Below are 17,476 nucleotides of genomic sequence, written 5' to 3' on the forward strand. Positions count from 1 at the left end.
AAATCATGCTTCCATCCAGTGAGTGTAGTGCTACTGAGATTAAAACTCAATACCAGAGTATGTTTTCAGTGACTGAAGTAATGATCAGAATTCAATATGAAAACGTGTATTTGATGGAATCTGTATGAACTTTTAAAAATAGTCTTAAATTGCTGTTGTTGTTTTAACCTGCATGGAATATAGTGTTTATGACATTTATTTGCCATTACACCAAACCATCTATATTTTTTCTTATTCACTTGAGAATACAGACACCGAGGTGTATTGTATTGCTTTGGGTCCTTATGGAAAATATGATCATTATATACATGTTTTTTAAGAATGAGTGGGCAAGCAGTGTATGACTGTGGCACAGTAAGTGGGGCACAGCCTGGCATTGGGCGCATGGGGGTCTAACCTTGCTTCATGGCACTGAGATGTTGTGTTGATCTTCCACTGTCTTTTGACTGTTTTGACCATAGTCTTTTGCCATAGGCAGTATGTGGCACATGAGAGTCTATTGTCATCTGTCCTTGTGCTCTGAAATATGGAATATGGATATGAATATTCATATGGAATATGAAATGGAATAGGATGGAGCTTATATACTGTTATATGAAAATAATTTCTTAATAGTGCGTATATAAAATATACCATCTGTAATATAGTTTGTGTATTTTTGAACTAGGTAGCATAAGATAGGCAATGACTCAAGAGATTTATGATTTTCAGTATTTTTCTTCATTAAATAATGAAAAGCTCAAATGTAATGTTCTGTTCAACTTTGGCTCTGTTAGAATTCCTTACCTGGCCTGGGGAAAAAGAGCACGGATAGAGGAGAAAATCGTATTTGATGCAGTTACAGTAACAGACCTCTACTGTTTTCTAAAAGCAATCTGAGTTCTTGATAATGAAAGTAGTGAGAAGTGTTTTAGGAGGCAGAAATTTACATACATTTCCTTCCCTGGGAATTAATGGTAGTACAGATGCTCACTAAATTGTCTGTGTGATGTCCGCTTAAATTGTCCATGTGAAAACTTTAAACCATCAGGAAATTTTAAACTCAGAAATGCTATTCATACTACTATCTGCATAAAATATCTGGTCCACAAATATGTTACCTTCTAAAAGTCTTGAGTCCACTTTAAAAACATCACCTTCCAGCAGCTAAACTCTAGTCATGGGAAGTTCTTGGCATCAAGAATATCATGTGTATGATGTGATCTTTGCATGGCAGCAAAAGGAGGAAGGAAGGAAGACATTTTTTATAAACAAGTATTACATAGATGTAACGTGTACATTTGTATTTCAGGTAAACAAGGTGCCTTTGCTGAAACTATTCTGGATCAGGAATGTATAAATCCTGTGAATTACTCAAGCCAGTTAGAAGACTCTGGATGTGATGTGTCTAATGACTACGCATTCGATTCTTTAGGCATTGCTTCTGATTTTCACCGATCTGAGCATAATGTTGATGCATCTAAAAGTTGGTTGGAAATAGTTCCCCCATTGAATCTTTGCTGTGCTAGCAAGGATGAATCGCTGACTGCTCCAGTACAGTTTTTTCAACATCTGCTTGAAATAAGAAAACTGTCAGAAGGAGGAATTCTGCAAGCAGACTTCACAGAGCTTGAGAATGATTCTTTTACCATATGCAATTCAGTGTCTCAGTTGCTTGATGGACTGACTGCTTTTTACAACAGTCCTAAATTTCCTGTTTCAAATGTTCTTACTGAGGCAGTTTGTGTTTTGATCAGATTAATAACTGATACTAAATTATCTAATCATGTTCTGAAGAAATGTTTCAAGAAGCTGGAAGAATTTAAGAAAAATCTAATTCAGATTATTTTAAGAAACAGCAGTGTCAATAGGGTAAGTTTAAAACATCTTCCATCTTTTCTGTACCATTTCAGTATAATGTAATACTATTCTGTTTTTATGCTTTTTAAAGTATTGTCTTATTAGGTTCTGAAAGGTACTTCTCACAGATTATTCTTGTAGTTGTTCTTTTTTTTGTGATATGGCCGATGAATGCTGCAGTGCATTTGAATAGATTCTTGCTCATGCATGCAATTTCTTCTAGTCTACTCCTGAGTACAGTACTTTTTAAAAACTGTTAGAAAGGCAGATTAAGACAAATTTAGAGAAGATATGAGAGAAAAATGTGCTGTCTTTCTTGCTACATGAGGATGTAACGTAGATATTCACAAAGTAATGACCATAATTTTTTAAATTTTTACTTCGCCTAGATTACATATGTTGGTTTGCTTCAGGTCATCTCTGTTACTCACTAGACACTTACAGATTTGTGTTTTAAAAATAAATCAGAAAATGAGTACAGAAGAGAGGAATGGCATGTCCCTGGCACACCCGGCAAGTAGGACTGAGTTGCGTTTTGTCTGTATTCATCACTTTGCTTTGTTCATAGAATCACAGAATGGTTTGGGTTGGAAGGAACCTTAAAGATCATCTAATTCCACCCCCCCCCCCACCATGGGCAGGGACACCTCCCACTAGACCAGGTTACTTAGTGGTTGTTCCATGCATCATCTTGTTGGTATCCACATCCAGTCGAAATCTCTCTAATCTCTCTTCACAGGACTTCCCATAAGTAATCAATTTCATTGTCTGTCTTAGGATTTGGGGGTTTCAGTCTGTCTTTTAGAGTAACTTGAAACAGACATGGTAGTGGAATTTTTAGTTTGAGGCTCTGATATCTCAATGCAGTGTCTGCATATACGTAACTAAACTCACATGACAGGAAGTGAGGATTGTATCTATATAATCCATGGAGCCAATGGAATTCTGACTGGTTGTTAGGTGCCTGTTTTAGGATGAGCTCTCAAGTTGTTTTGAGCAAAACGTGAGCTTAGACATCTGCTACACCTGTAGGCACAAGTATGTATTTGTCTTAATTTAGAAATAAATCCCACTCACTGTGTGTTAAGTATTTACATCAGAATGTAAATGTAAAAAAAAAAAAAAAAACCTATAACAACAACAAAAAAAAGCACATAAATTTAAGGGGCAGGAGGAGGCAAGGATGTCCCTAGATTTTGTTAGAGGTAGGGAAACAAAAGCATTCAGAAGGAAACTGTTAATACAGAAGCTTTTCCAGCACTAGAGCCTTGTGCCTTCAATAGGAGGGTGCTTTATATTTCAGTATTGCCATAGTGTGGTACTTATTTTTTCGTTAGAACTGTTCCTGGATGTGAGCATACATGGTGTTTGTGTGATATGAAGAAAAGAGTCATGCAGGTGTGACTGCTGTTATTTTTTGTGTGATCACAGGATAGAGAACAAAGAAAAGTTGAGTAGATATTCAATGAGGACTTCTTCACAGCTGGTGATATCCATTGTTTCCACCTGTTCCCTTCCTCTACTCACACAGGAATTTTATAAATAATATAAAATAATGGTAATTGTAGGAGCTGAGAGGCTATCCAGAGAGGGATTACTAGTTGATTGGAGTAATCTAGTGGGAGGACGGAAGGAAAAGAGAAGTTTACGTGAGAGATGTTGCAGCTTAAATGGGAGAAAATATCCTCAAAGATAAGTGGTGTTTCAAGTTTGCAGAGGGCTTTTAGAAATCATTCAGGAAGCGTAGAGTATGTCCACATAATTTGCAAGTGCCATCTTTTCTCTGAATGACTTCACTGAAACAGATGGCTTTTTATGAGATGCTTTGTATCTTGCTTCTACCACAGCAGTGACTGAGCAGTCATTCATAGCAGCAGCTAATGCTTCAATCAAACAGCTTTCAGAGAGTTTAAAAATTGCAAAAAAAAAAACAACTATTAAGGGTTAATCCTAGTAGTTTCCAGATTTCTAGGGAAAAGGGAAAATGTGTGTGGTAAATGCAATGTTTATAAAGATTTATTGAAAAAAATAATTATTTTTTTTCCACAAGCTTGGTTTTCTTAAACTGAGGTGAAAATGGAGATAAATATGTAGAATTCCAAATTAGTGGAAACTGCAACTAATTTTTCATGTGCAATGTAGCAGATATCTCCCACAGACACTTTATGCTTCAGTTCTAATCATCACTGTTTACTCAAGTGGTGATTGAAATACCAAGATTATAGGTTTAAAATAAAATTGCCATTAATTATAAGGCTGTCATCTGAAAAGAGTGGCAAACTATGAATTTTGGTTCTAGGAGGATGCTTAAATTCCTGCAGTATAAAAACATTAGGAACTTTGTTGAATCTAACCTTACTAACTGTCAAAAAGCATTTGTATAGCCAGCTACCAGTGCAGCTATAGCATTTGACACTACTTTCCTTTTGCCATCCTCACCTATAAAACTGTCAGGATCTGTCAAGGAGGACAAAGGGCTGTGAGAAACACCTTCAAAAAGTGAACAAAGAACAAAATGGCTGTGGGTTACACTGAATGCCTCATCTTCAAAAGTAATCCCAGCATTTTGCAGAGCAAATAACTTTAAAAACCTTTGAGAATTGGAGAAGAGATAATTATCTCTACATTAGATGTAAAGAAAGAAAAACAGCAGTAGAATTACTTTCTGTAACTGCTGAGTCCCATTGTTTGAGATGTTTCTAATTATAAAGCACTGGAGAAACTGTAGGTACCAGAAAGACATTTACTCAGAGCTTCTCTGCCTGGATTCAGTTGCCTAAAACTGTGCGCTTTGGATAGAATTTTTGACCCGAAACTCCAAATGGACATGAGTAGCAATATATATATATATATATATATCTTTTAAGGTAGAGAGGTAGAATAAAAATAAATATTAAATAAAATATAAAACCATTTAAAATCAAAGAACTACAAATAAAAACCACCTTTTGAATTTTCCTTATTTATTTTTCTCTTATCCCACCGTATTTGAAGAGCAGCTCAAAAGTCTGCACACAACTGGCAAAAAATCTTTTGGAAGGATCCTTCCGGAAGTATCTAGAAGGGGTCTTAAGTCCCTGCTGCTAAGGGTAAAGCATGAATGCACTGAGGATAAATCCATCTGCTAGAAGACCTGTCTGCATCTTCTGCTGGAGTGATCTTGAAGCCCTGTTTGTCTGACACAGAAACGCTTGTGAGGATCGCGTGTGTAATTCTGGTACAGATGGGTTCTCATGTTGCAAAATCTGTGATAGTCACTGCTATCTTCAGAGCAAGCACTTTGCTTGTCACCAGTTTTTGAATCCTCAGCACTGAGACTCTTGGAGGTTCATACGGGTCTGTTGCTGTTGGTGTATTACTCTCGATGTGCAAATTGTTCATTCAGGTTAAGAGTCATTACGTCGTCAGCAGAACCACTATCCTGTTTGTACAGGTTCTTTCAAATCCTGCTTTGAAGCAAAGACAGAGCTGTCTGTTACACAAAACCTCTGTGAGACTGGATTCAGTTTCTGGAGCCACCCACTCTGCTTTTCAAATGGGCTGTTCTCTAGCACCTGGCAAAGCAGCTATCAGTCAGTGGTATAAATGCACATTAGTTTACCTGCATCTTGACAGAAGTTCAGTTCAGTGGTTGTGTACTTCTAGGTGCAGCTGATAGTGTCATTTGGAGCGTAGGTAATGCATAGAATGGTTTGGGTTGGAAGGAACCTTAAAGGTCATCCAGTTCCAACCCCCCTGCCATGGGCAGGGATGCTACCCACTAGATCAGGTTGCCCAGGGCCTCATCCACCCTGGTCTTGAACAGCTCAAGGGATGGGGCATCCACAACTCTGGGCAATTTTGTACGAGAAGACTCGGGCCTTCACCCTGGGTTCGTCATGGAGACCTGTGTCTGTCTGTTGGACCTCTTGTTTTAAGGAGTGAATCAAAACACTGAAATAGAAGACAATGCTACAGTGCTTTAAGGACTCATACCAAAGTTGAGCCGTGTAGGGTTCTCAGGTGATACTGCTTTCTGGTGTCTGGTTTCTGTTCAACAAATACCTCATCCACCTTCCTCCCGCCTCCTGTTCTTCTAATTATGTTCAAACATGTCTTGTCCAGAAGGAAAAGAGCCTGTTTCAGTGAACCACAATTGCTTTCTTCTTATTTGCTGTATTTAACACATCAATACTGACTTCAGAAGATGATGTCAAGACTCACGAATTGCCTGCACCATTTAACAAAACAAAAGACATTGTTCTATTTCCTTCCTTTTTTTCTTTTTTTTTTTTTTCGTTGCACCTAGGAAGTTGGCTACCCTACCTCTAGGGTGGTTGTTTTGAGTTGTTTTGAAGATTTTTGTGTTAAGAATATCTGAATGGATGCTGAGACAGGAACAATTTCTAGAAAGTTTATCCTGTTTGGGACTTCACTGCCCATTTTAATTTTCTCTGTTCCATCTCAAAGTCTTCATGAACAATTTAGCTAAAAACTCAAATATTACTAATGGCACATTTAGTAGAAAAGCAAATGCAAGAATTCCTGTTAGTAGCGTAATGTCTTTTATGAGAAAGGAGTCACAAACCTTGATGAAAATGTCGAGTTGAAGTATAATATGGTGAAAAGCAGAAAAAGGGAGATGTATGAATCTTACTGGCAATTATGTTATGAAATGTATGGAAATGTGTTTGTGCATTTGAAAAAGTACAAATTAACCGGAACCAGGGTTTCAAATCTTTTCTTATCTAGGATACAACTTGTATGATTCATTAATGACTGAAATTGCCCAGAAGAGAGTAATCTTAGACTTACTCCGATGGTTTTAATGCGTGCAGCAGTGTTCCAACTAGCTGTGGGTGACAGCAAGTTCCCCCAGACACGTACGGTTTGCAGCATGTTTTGTCAGCAACTGCCGGGACAATACTTGAGTCATCAGTTTACAAGAGCCTTGCCTGCTCAGGGACAAATAATATTTAAAAATAGTTACTCCTGTCACCAGTGGCTCTCAAGTAAAAAAACTAGTGAGCTTCAATTTTCTGAAATTAATTGAGTTCAAAGGGGAATTTCATGGCTCTTGAGACACAGTGTGTTTTGGTTGGCCAAAGAATTTTGCTTACGTAGTGGAACAGCAGTTCATTCGTATGAATATTAAAATATGTTGCCAGGATTTTATGGTCTAGTAAGAGTCAATGTTTGAATCCCTTGATTGTTGGATTAAATTTTCTCAGCAATCTGTTGTCCTGTGTGGAGAGCTATTTAAGTCAAATGGTAATCAGAATCCATTGTCTTGTAAATCACTACAGTCAAAAGCAATCACCAAATTGACTGACTCTCATTTACTTCAGTGAAGTGGATCATAGAAATAACTAGTCAGGAATGAAGGAAATAAAATTTTGTCTGCCTCTGAGACTTTTGTCCACCTTCCCTCCTCAGCCATCCTCAGCTGATATACATCATGAACTAAAGCTACAATTACTGAAGATTTACAGGATGAAGTTAGCTGGATTTTTATTTCTACTGTTAGTGCAAAAAAGATTTTTTGGTGGTTTCCAGCCCATCTGTAATGATGTAAATTTGCATTGGGTTTTTGACAGTAGTCTTCAACCATTGCTTAAAATGTATGTACTTTAATAACAAGGACCTTAGAGTTTTTCTGTTCTTTTGCCTGTTTATTAATGAACTTAGTAAAGTAGCTTCCGTAAAGTTCTCTTTGCTTAAATTTGTCAAGCTTCTGTAGGAAATAGTTTTGGGTGCCCAAATAGGGGGTGTGTGTTTACGGTGATAGGATAGAAATGAAAAATGAGCTCTGTAGAGCCTGTTCGCTACAGCCAGTTGCAAAGACACTCCTTGCATAACTTTTCAGTGCTCAACTTCTGCAGTGAAACCTACAACCCTAAACAAGCTGTCTGTTCTCTCTATTCAGTGCATGCTGGATACTTGGCACTTTTAAGTGGTATTCCAAGTTGCTTGCATATTGTGGGGAAGGAGAAGGAAGGAAAGTGATGGATCGAGAAGTAAACATCTGAAATCCATTTTCATTTTCAGGGACTGCTTGTGAATCATAGTCACTTAAATGAGATTTCGATTTGCATCACTAAAATTCTTTAAGGATGACCAGCACACTCTTTAGCTTTAAAAGCCTAAAAACTTAAAAATACTTAAGTAATTTATCCAGTGACTTTTTCTAAGTGGATATCAGATTAAAAATTTGAATCCATAACTCTTCTGCTCTGGCTGAGCCCACGCTTTGTTGCTCAGTGTATTCTGCATCCCTTAACATGGGCTAGACGCTCAGCATCCTCAGGGAGATAGCGGTTCTGCCTGCTTGCAGGCTTCTGACCAGCACTAGTTCAGAAGGGATAATCAAGAGAAGTACTAATTTGAATCTCACGGGCAGGACTGTGAGACTTTGCATTAGAGCTACTTCTAAATAATCAGTAGAATATTTACCCTAGGTCTTAAAGAAAAGGGGGAGCAGCAGCAGCAAACAATCTGAGAGCAGGAGCTCTCGTGAATGTTGTTTGACTGGGGCTGATGCTGTGTTCCTGTTGACAGTGTTTACTAGCCCCAGACTCTTGGATGATTTAGGTATCTAGGTGATCGCTTCTTGAACCCCAAGGAGGTGCAGACATCCAAATATTGACCTCCGCCAATGTAGCTTTGCTTAAAGTAAATTTACCGGGGAAAACTCAGGTGCCAGCAGGATCCCAAGTGTCTGAAGTAGTTAGCGGGATTTCTTTGTAGATCAGTTGCTTGTATTCAGTCTTCAGATGAGCTGGTGACTTGTGTGTTTGTGTGCCCTGACAGAAGACGTATTTTCTGTAAAGGTGATTGGGCTGAGGTGCTGTAAGCAAGATGCTTGGTTTTAGTATGTGGAAATGTATAATGCCATGTTGAAGTAGAAGCAGAATTAAATTTAACTCTGATTTACAGCCCACAATTCTTTTAAGGCTATCCAGTTCACACTTTAGTTTTGTAGTGTTTTGTTTTACTTAAAAAACAAACAAAACAACAAGAATAAAAGCACACATCCACAACAGGGTCTCACATTTATTTTATCTGATCACTGAGGTACATTTATTTTGTATGTATTATCTAACTCAAGAATATAAGGCATTCAAAATGGGAAAGACAAGATAAATCTTTATCCCATTAAACTGAAGGGGAAAAAATTGTAATTATAAGTTTAGAATAAAAGACTTGGAGATGGTGTTATTGTGAATGTAGGATTTCTAATATAGCATGCTCTATAATCGAGAGTGAAAGTTAAAAGGAAGTTATCTGGTAGCAGTTTATCTCAATAGCATACAAAGCTGTAGAGCAAAGTTAAAAGAATAATTAAAGATTTAGAGATAAAAGATATAAAATGCATTGCAAGTTTACCGGAGTTGAATTGTGGCAGAACAACCTAAGAGCATTCTTTGTAAAATAAACTGTGTTTGTAGATGGTAATTTTGTAGTTTCTATCTGTCTGTTCTGTTCAATACAGGATTTGTTATGTAGCTCATGCTAGAAAATACTAATGAAACTGAAAAAGGTGTTCTTTAATGCGTTAATCTTTTGGAACTGGATGAGAAGCAGCAGCAAGTTGTGCTATGTACTGCTTATCCTTGGCAGGAGCAGGAAGAGACAGGTTTGCATATGTCAGTCAGTCAGAGGACTTACCAATATCGGTGGCTAGTCCCGGCTCTGCAGGTCTGGCGTGAGTCTGTCCTTACTTCAGCAGTAACAGCCATCCCCTGTGCAGGGAAGGAAAAGAAAAAACCCTAGTAAGTAGTCTGGAAAATTTGCTTTTGTCAGAGTGGCGTGAACAAGCAGTAAGGGGGATTAATAGGAAGGTAGCTGCAAGTCTGTCCTTCACAGCAATTGCTGGGCTCTCTCTGTTCCCTCTCTCCTTGCTGATGTGGTGGCAGCAGCTGGATTGACTTAGTGCCTGTGGACAGGAGCAAGCAGATGCACTAATTACTGCCTTTTTCCTTAGGGAACTGGCATTGGGATGACTAAAGCATTTATGGATCGATCCAGAGGGATCATACCGATCAGTGCATCAGAGTGACTTTTAGGCAGCCATGAAGAAATAAGCCTAAGAAAGATATGTTCAATCCATGGGTGGAAAAAATTGCACCTTCTTGCTTTCAGTCTGGCATATAAGTCTCATGGACAGCAAAGAAAAGTGGGAAGGGTTTGTGTAGCACTCTTCCTTGGAAGTCTTCACTCCCCACGCCGCAAACCCATCAAACCTGTACTGGAGCTAGTAGGTTGCACATTTCTTTCAGTGAGTACCATGTTATGTACTGCAGGCATTTGGGGCTTTTCCAGCATCATTCACCAAAGTGTTCTGGTTCTCAGGACACCTCGTGGGCTAACTGCAGTTTATTTCTTTCTCAATCTCCATCCTCTGCACTGCAAGTGGGTGCTGTATTGCAATCATTCTTTCCCAGATAATGAAATGTCCTGGTTCTCTTTTCACTTTTTTATCCCTTTTCCAAGCCTCTTTTTTAAAAAAAAATAAAATAAAATAAAGAATCTTTTTCACATTTCATTTGATTTTGTAAACATTTGTGGTGCAGTCAGACATGGTGCAAATAGTCCCAGCTCTGTCCATCAGAATGTTTTTTCAGCCAAAGCTCTTCAGAACAGTACTGAAATACTGCAGGATAAAAAGAAACGTGCTGCAAGGAAGGTAGCTGATGGTCCTAGTAGAGAAAAGAAGGTTTAGAAGAGCAGAAAGAAGCCCGAACAATATTGTGAAGGGGTAAGGGTAGAGCAAGGGCGTGAGATGAGGTTTACAGAGCCAAGAATTAGAGTAACATGTAACAAATTCCTAAGACTTGAAGACAGGGTAAACACTGCAGCATAAGCAGGAGGAGAGAGAGAAATGACAACCATCAAATTAACAAATGAAGCAACATGACAGTAAATTAAGAAAAGGGATATTAATGCTCTCTGTATATAAGTGAACATTTTCGATTGACGTTGGTGACTTAGTGGAAGTTGGATGGACTAAATGGGCAAAGTGCAAGGGTGACGTGAATTCACAGGCAGAAATACTGTCTTATTTTTAATACCTCATAGTTTGAGGGTACCTGTTTAATTATTTGCATTTGTCCTCTGTTGCCAAATATACCAGTTGCTAGGGGATAAGAGCTGTTAATTGGCATGGAAATTTTAAACTGGTGAAAAAGAAAATAAGGTTCAGTTCTCATAGTCACAGGGTGTACTGAATCATGCAACTCACGAAGGAATTACTTTGCTTGTATAAGAATTAGTAATTTTAAAACTCACACGTTTTGGATAACCATTATTAAAGAAAAGTCTAACATTCTGGTAAATGAAATCTAAACAAATAATTCATACGTAAAGATTTGTATCCTGGCTTCCTGCAGAAACAAGGCTTTTAAGAGTGTGCTGTTTGTCTTGCGGGTCAGCCTTTTCCATACTAATAGCTTTTGAAAATGATATCCAGTTTGAAATTATGTGGAAGGAGAAGTGGAAGGTCAAAAATACCTTCCAGTAGGTTTTAAAATTGATGGCTGGTTGGAGGAGAGACCATATTAGTATGCTTGAGGCAAGCAGAACGCTGACATTATATATTCATTTTGGCGACAGGCAGATGGACAGTTCACACGTCCTTCCCAGCCACGGGCACGGCTTTGCTGTCTCTTGTTCTGCATCATCAGGAACATGGGAAGAGAACAGAAACTGGGATGTGGGATGAGGGTTAGGGGCAAATGATGAAGCTCCAAAACACGGTACCAGGCACCATTCTTTTCTTGCATCTGGTATGGTTGTTTTTTGTTTTTTTTGCAATTTAATTTTCTGACTGCTTTTAACTGGGAATCCCTGAACAGCATAAGTTTTATTTCATCTGTACCATTAAGCAAGCTCAAGGGATTAAAAGATTCCTGTTCCTTTTCTAACATTTGGTTGATAGACTTGAGAGCTGAGGATATGCTTTATTTTTAATGAAACTGCATAGTGTTTGAACTATTATCAGTTTGAATGTTTCCAGAACTTAATTAGAAATATGAGTGTCACTCTGAAAGATAGGCTTGTTTTTCTTCTCCACATACAGATTTATTGCTTATATGTTATAAAGTCTGTGTGCATTTAATACATACAGCCTGTGACGGTTATTTCAACCCTAATTCTTTGTCATCTTATTTTCATAAAATACACTAAGAGATGCACCATAATGCAACATTAAATCCATACTCTTTAATAAATTACTTAGCAGGTGGGATTTTTCAGTCATTGATTCCCATATCTTAATTTCCCTAAGTCCATCATTACAAAATCTCTATGTCCATCACTTAGTGGAGGCTCATGCTTTAAATTTGAAGATTCCCTGTGATCTATTCCTACAAAATTCCTACTAGAAAATAATGATGCTTGACAAAGTAGAAAGAATACAGATATTTTTTTTGAAAGATCATTTAGGCAAATTTCAGTTGCCAGTGTTAATAACTACAAAAATAATAAATATTTGTTTCACCATCTGTCTAAAAATCTTGAAACCAAATAGTAGAAAGAGAGACTAAAAAAGAACAATCATAATTATATATCTATTTTGAGTGTGTTCTTTGGGAAGGGTAGCACTGAAAAACTACTTTATTGCACCTAAAGCAGATTGTATTCCTGTCTAATTTCTGTCTCTGAATTACGGCTGAATTAGTGAGTTTTGCCTGTTTGAGAAACATGTAATACTGACTGATATCTAATGAAATCTCATTAGTTTGTAAAGTTGTTAAGTACATTATATACAACTGTTAGTTGTTTCATCCTAACCGAAGACATGTTCATGCTCCTTATATAGTAGAACTCAATGTAGGGTAGAACTATCTGTGATAAGAAGTAGGCAAAATTTCCTTTGTATGCACAGATAAATTAGTAATAGTTGTTTAAAACCAGCTCAAGATAGAGTGAATTAAGCTTTATTTAATGTAATCTGCTCAAAAGGCATCTGCAGAATCATCATATACTAATGTCCTCTGCCTTGCTACCAGAAAAAAAATAATAATTTTTTTCTTTGAACGCTCATGAATGTTACTTGCTGTCTCAAGTTAGTAAGGGCAGAGCAGTGTCTTCAGAGCACGTTTCATCTTTTTCATTCTTTTACTTGGCACCATTTTGTGGTTGGTTTTTCTGTTTGTTTGCTTGTTTTTTCTTTTAGTGATAGCTTTTATTGTTGATAGAACACTTGAGAGTTCCAGAATGTAATAGGTAACTTATACTTACCAAGACAATAATGAACTAATATGCTAAAATGCATAGGAGTAGTTTTCCATAGGCTTAAGTATCTAACTGTAAATTTAAATTAGAGTTAAAACTGGTGCTTATTATACTTCTACTTAAGAATATGAAGGTATGTATGGATTTTTTTTGTGTTAGCCTTTTGTACTCAAGCCATTGCATTGCAACTGCAGGACAGAAAGGATTGTGGAAGGCTGCTTTATATTCTGCAAGCTGTCCACTGTAGTGGATCCCAGGAATATCCAGACCAATTATCTCTTCTTTAGTGGAATGGCACAAGAGGCTAGGAAAGAGGTGGCAGAGGAGCAGCAAATAGGCATTGGGGCACATATGGGACACACACAAAAGATTTTGTGTTCATTTTTGTTGCATGCTGGAGTCAAACATTTCTAGAGCTTATTATTTTGGACAGGAGACAACTGCGAGGTGAAGGGGAGGACAGTAATGCTAGGATACAAATAGGCTGCCAACTAGAGCATTTGAATGAGTATTGATTCTCTTTGCTTAGTGCAGATACTTTCATCTGAGTTCAGTGCTGTGGCTCGAAACAGCATAAGTTTGAACAGAAATCTCTCACATCCGTCCAAGTGCTGTACCTCAGCGAAGAGGAATTCAAGGGTCTCTTACTCTTTCTGACTTTGGAAAGAAACACTGTTCTGGATTTTTGTCCAGTTCTCTTGCTTGCCAAAGGCAAGTTAGTGAGTATACTCTATGTTATGTCCTAAAATATGTATCCATCTTAATTTATAAAGTGAAATAAGTAAAAATTAATAGCAACCAAAATGAGAAATGTGCTATTCTTTTAGCGTTGTTTAAACCTCTCAGTAATGACTTCAAGCAGTCTTACCCGTTTGGCATACATATGCTGTTAGGAAGACAGAACTATCCAACTGTTGCAAACTTTGTTTCTTCTATACAATTTTAGTAGATAGTATGGAAGATCTTTCAAAACTGTAAACATCTAGATTATTTTTAGCAAGAAGTATCATTGTTTTGTTTGGAGGGGTGTACATTTCCAGTATATGAAGGTCTGATTTTAATTCATTCACCTGACTGCATCTTCTTTACTTCTCCACATCAGATATTTATATACATTGATAAGATCCCACTGAGCCTTTTCTTCTAAAGCTGAATAGCCGAAGTTCTCTCAGCTGCTTCTCGTGTTTCAGATGCTCCAATCCCATCATCACCATCTTGGCCCTTCGTTGGTCTCACTCCAGCACGTCCATGTCTTTTGTGCTGGGCAATCCAGAACGGGACCCAGCATTGCAAAAGCCTCTCACCAGCAGTGAGCAGAAGGGAGGAATCACCTCCCTCGACCTGCTGGCAATGCTTCCGTTTCTGAGGCCCAGGATGATGGCCTTTTTTGTCATAAGGACACATTGCTAGCTCATTCAACTTGTTAGTTACCAGGAGCCCCACCACTCCTCCCACTGTTTTGTTATCTTCAAACTTGCTGAGGGTGCGCTCTGTCCCATCATCCAGGAAGATATTAAACAGTACCGGTGCTAGCATTAAGCGCTGGGTGAGTGGCCTCCAGATGGACTTTGTGCCTCTGATAACAACCCCCACGGTGGGGCAGCTTGGGCAGTTTTCAACTGACCTCACTATCCACTTACCTAACCTATACTTCAAAATTTTGTCGGTAAGGGTGTGATGGGAGACAGTGTTGAAAGCCTTGTTAAATCAAGGTAAAAGCTGTATACTGTTTACCCCTCAGCCAGTCATTTCATCACAGAAGACCATCAGGTTGGCTAAGCATGAATTCTCCTTTGTAGATCCACTCTGACTACTCCTGATCACCTTCCTACCTCTTGTATATTTGGAAATGCTTTCCAGGAAGATTCATCCTATGCAAATTTGTTAAATGGTGGATTAGTTCAAAATGTAAGTATGCACCTGTCAGCCAAACAACATAGGCAGGAAACACTGGGTGGTCTAAGTGCAGATGTACATGAACAGGCAAGAGGAATAAACTGGATTGTTCATAAAATGCAATAGTCTGCTTTTGAGTGGTTAAGACATTGTTATTCTTAGAGATACAGATTGGGGTCAGAGCATCCTTTTGTCAGTCAAAATTATTCATCTACGGTGCGTAAGCTGTTGCAAGAGATACTGAATATTAATGCTGTAGGGGTATAGAAGTTTAGTAGTCATATTTAATGTGTATTATTCTTTCTTTGAAAGAACTCTGACACATTTATATATAGAAAAAATTCTTCTAGTAGTATTTTATGAAATAATGTCTTGTTTACTGTGTAAAGTAGTGTGTTACATAAAGTATAGCAATGGCTGTACATTTCCATTTCAAGGAACTAAGAAAATAAATTTTATTTTTTGATTGAAAATAATGTGGGCAAAAGAAATTACAAATATAATCTTTGTAAGTTCACATCACTCCTCTTCTGGTTTGAAAGAATCAAAAGCTGTAACCTTGGCTACAGCTCATTAACCAACAAATAGAAACTGACTTGTTTGAACTTGAAAGTTCAGTGCATCTTCTATTAGTTAGCATTTAATCACATTTATTCCTGATAAATCCATTGACAGGGGAATCCAGTATAGCTCTTAGCTTGCTTATGCATTTGAATTTCAAAGAATTTGTTTGTTCATTTGCCTACCTGTGACAAAAAGAAATACTGTCTGTGCAGGGTGCTCACACACTTCCTATGACAGCAGAATGGGCATGATGACTGCTCATGCCAAAGAGCTGCCTCACAGGGATTTCCCACCCTTGGAGACTTCTGTTCATATGGCCAGTCCTGTAGTGCTGAATGCAAGGTTTCTGGGCAAGGGATGTGCATTTCTCATATATGTATGTGAGAACATATAAATATATATATATATATACATACACATATATATATATCTCGTATATACTTTAAAACTACATTAATTATATATATAAACTATTAAAAATACTCAACTTTATTCTTAAAAAAATGTGTAAATCCTGTTACTGTTGAAGGAAATCATTTGGGGTAAAAAAGACACAGATCTTGAAAGCTTAAATTTACTGTGTATTTCTGTTTAGTTTCAGGTGCTGGATGCTGTACCACACACACTGGTTTTGCTAGGAAGGAACAACATACTAAGGAATTCTTTAATATCTTTTCTACTGTCAGAACTACGGCAGTTTGCTGAGCAGCTGTTGCAAGCTTACCAGGTACTGCTGTCTTGTCTTTCGGAAAAAAAATCCAAGGAGTGGTTTTGGGGTGTGCTTTTTATCTGTTTCATAAAATGTAATAAGTAGTAAGTAACATTCTGTATTATGTTCTACTGTGTCTGGCTGGGATGGAGTTAACTTCTCCACAGCATCCCCTATAGTGCTGTGCTCTGCAGTTGTAGCTAGAATGGCATAGATTCTCACCAACATTTTGGCTATTGCTGAGCAGTGCTGGCACAGCATTTTGTTTCATGAAATGTGGAAAGTTGATGATTCTATAGAATGTGCAGGTAAAATAATTCTCAAAAGCTGTAAATTGTGGTCTGCACAGGCATACAACTTCAGTATCCAGCTGGACCCACAAAGAATTATGGCCATCTCCAGTTGTATACGAGATAGAAAGTTGTATTATTTTCCTTCAGAATTAGATTTCATGCTTCACATTATAATATTAATTTATATGATACAAAAGTTTTTAAGCACTTAAAAATGTATGTAGTTTGTAGATGAAAAGCAAAATGGAGAGGAGATAATGTATTTGGCAAAATTAATTTCTTAAATTTTTATTTTGAAAGTATGCAGAGCTTGTGTATGTGGAATGAGTGTAGTTTTTTTCCAGTAAACTTTATAGGGAGAAAGAAAAAGAGACTAATTAGATGTTCCCTTAAAACTGGGAGAAGAGATGTGTGAAATCAATTGTTTTCATATATTTTGCATATATTTGTGTGTGGTGGTATGTATTTAATAAAATCTGTACAGCCTCACTTGGGATTATGACTTGATTATATAGTGTCCTAGAAGGGTCAATAAAAAGAAAGCATGCGGCTTTTTATTAGGTGGAAAAGAAAGTTACTGAGGTATACAGAAAATATTCAGCCTAGATATATCAACTCTGGTCCAGTTTAAAAAAAATTTTAGCTGTTGCTCAAGCAGTCTTTTTTTTTTTTTTCTTCCCTGTAAGGAATAATATGGGAGTAAATTCTGACTGATGGAGAGGGAACTTGTAATTTCTGACCTTAACTTATAACATGTTTGAGTTGTATTCTGAAAAGGCTTCAAAAAGACCACTTTTGAAAAAATTAGACAGATGTGTTTTATTTTAGTAGCATACCTGAGTTAATCATAGCAGCCAAAAGCAAACAGGCTTTAAATAAATGTAAAGATAGGAAATGTGTAATTAAAATTGATTTTGTTGTTGTTAGTTTAAACAAGTTTCTAATTTTTAACATGATTAAA

At 37.4% G+C, this 17,476-nt stretch overlaps 1 protein-coding gene across 1 annotated transcript in view; it reads left to right on the forward strand.

Annotated features, from left to right (window-relative positions):
• MEI4 (meiotic double-stranded break formation protein 4) overlaps positions 1–17,476 on the forward strand; it is a 149,036-nt gene that overhangs the window by 95,344 nt on the left and 36,216 nt on the right. The window contains exons 4-5 of the mRNA XM_050709504.1: positions 1,292–1,851; positions 16,109–16,240. Of these exons, the coding sequence (XP_050565461.1) occupies positions 1,292–1,851; positions 16,109–16,240 (692 nt within the window). The remainder of the gene's footprint in view (positions 1–1,291; positions 1,852–16,108; positions 16,241–17,476) is intronic.

Source organism: Cygnus atratus, chromosome 3 (genome assembly GCF_013377495.2).
Source record: "Cygnus atratus isolate AKBS03 ecotype Queensland, Australia chromosome 3, CAtr_DNAZoo_HiC_assembly, whole genome shotgun sequence".
Taxonomy (NCBI): domain Eukaryota; kingdom Metazoa; phylum Chordata; class Aves; order Anseriformes; family Anatidae; genus Cygnus; species Cygnus atratus.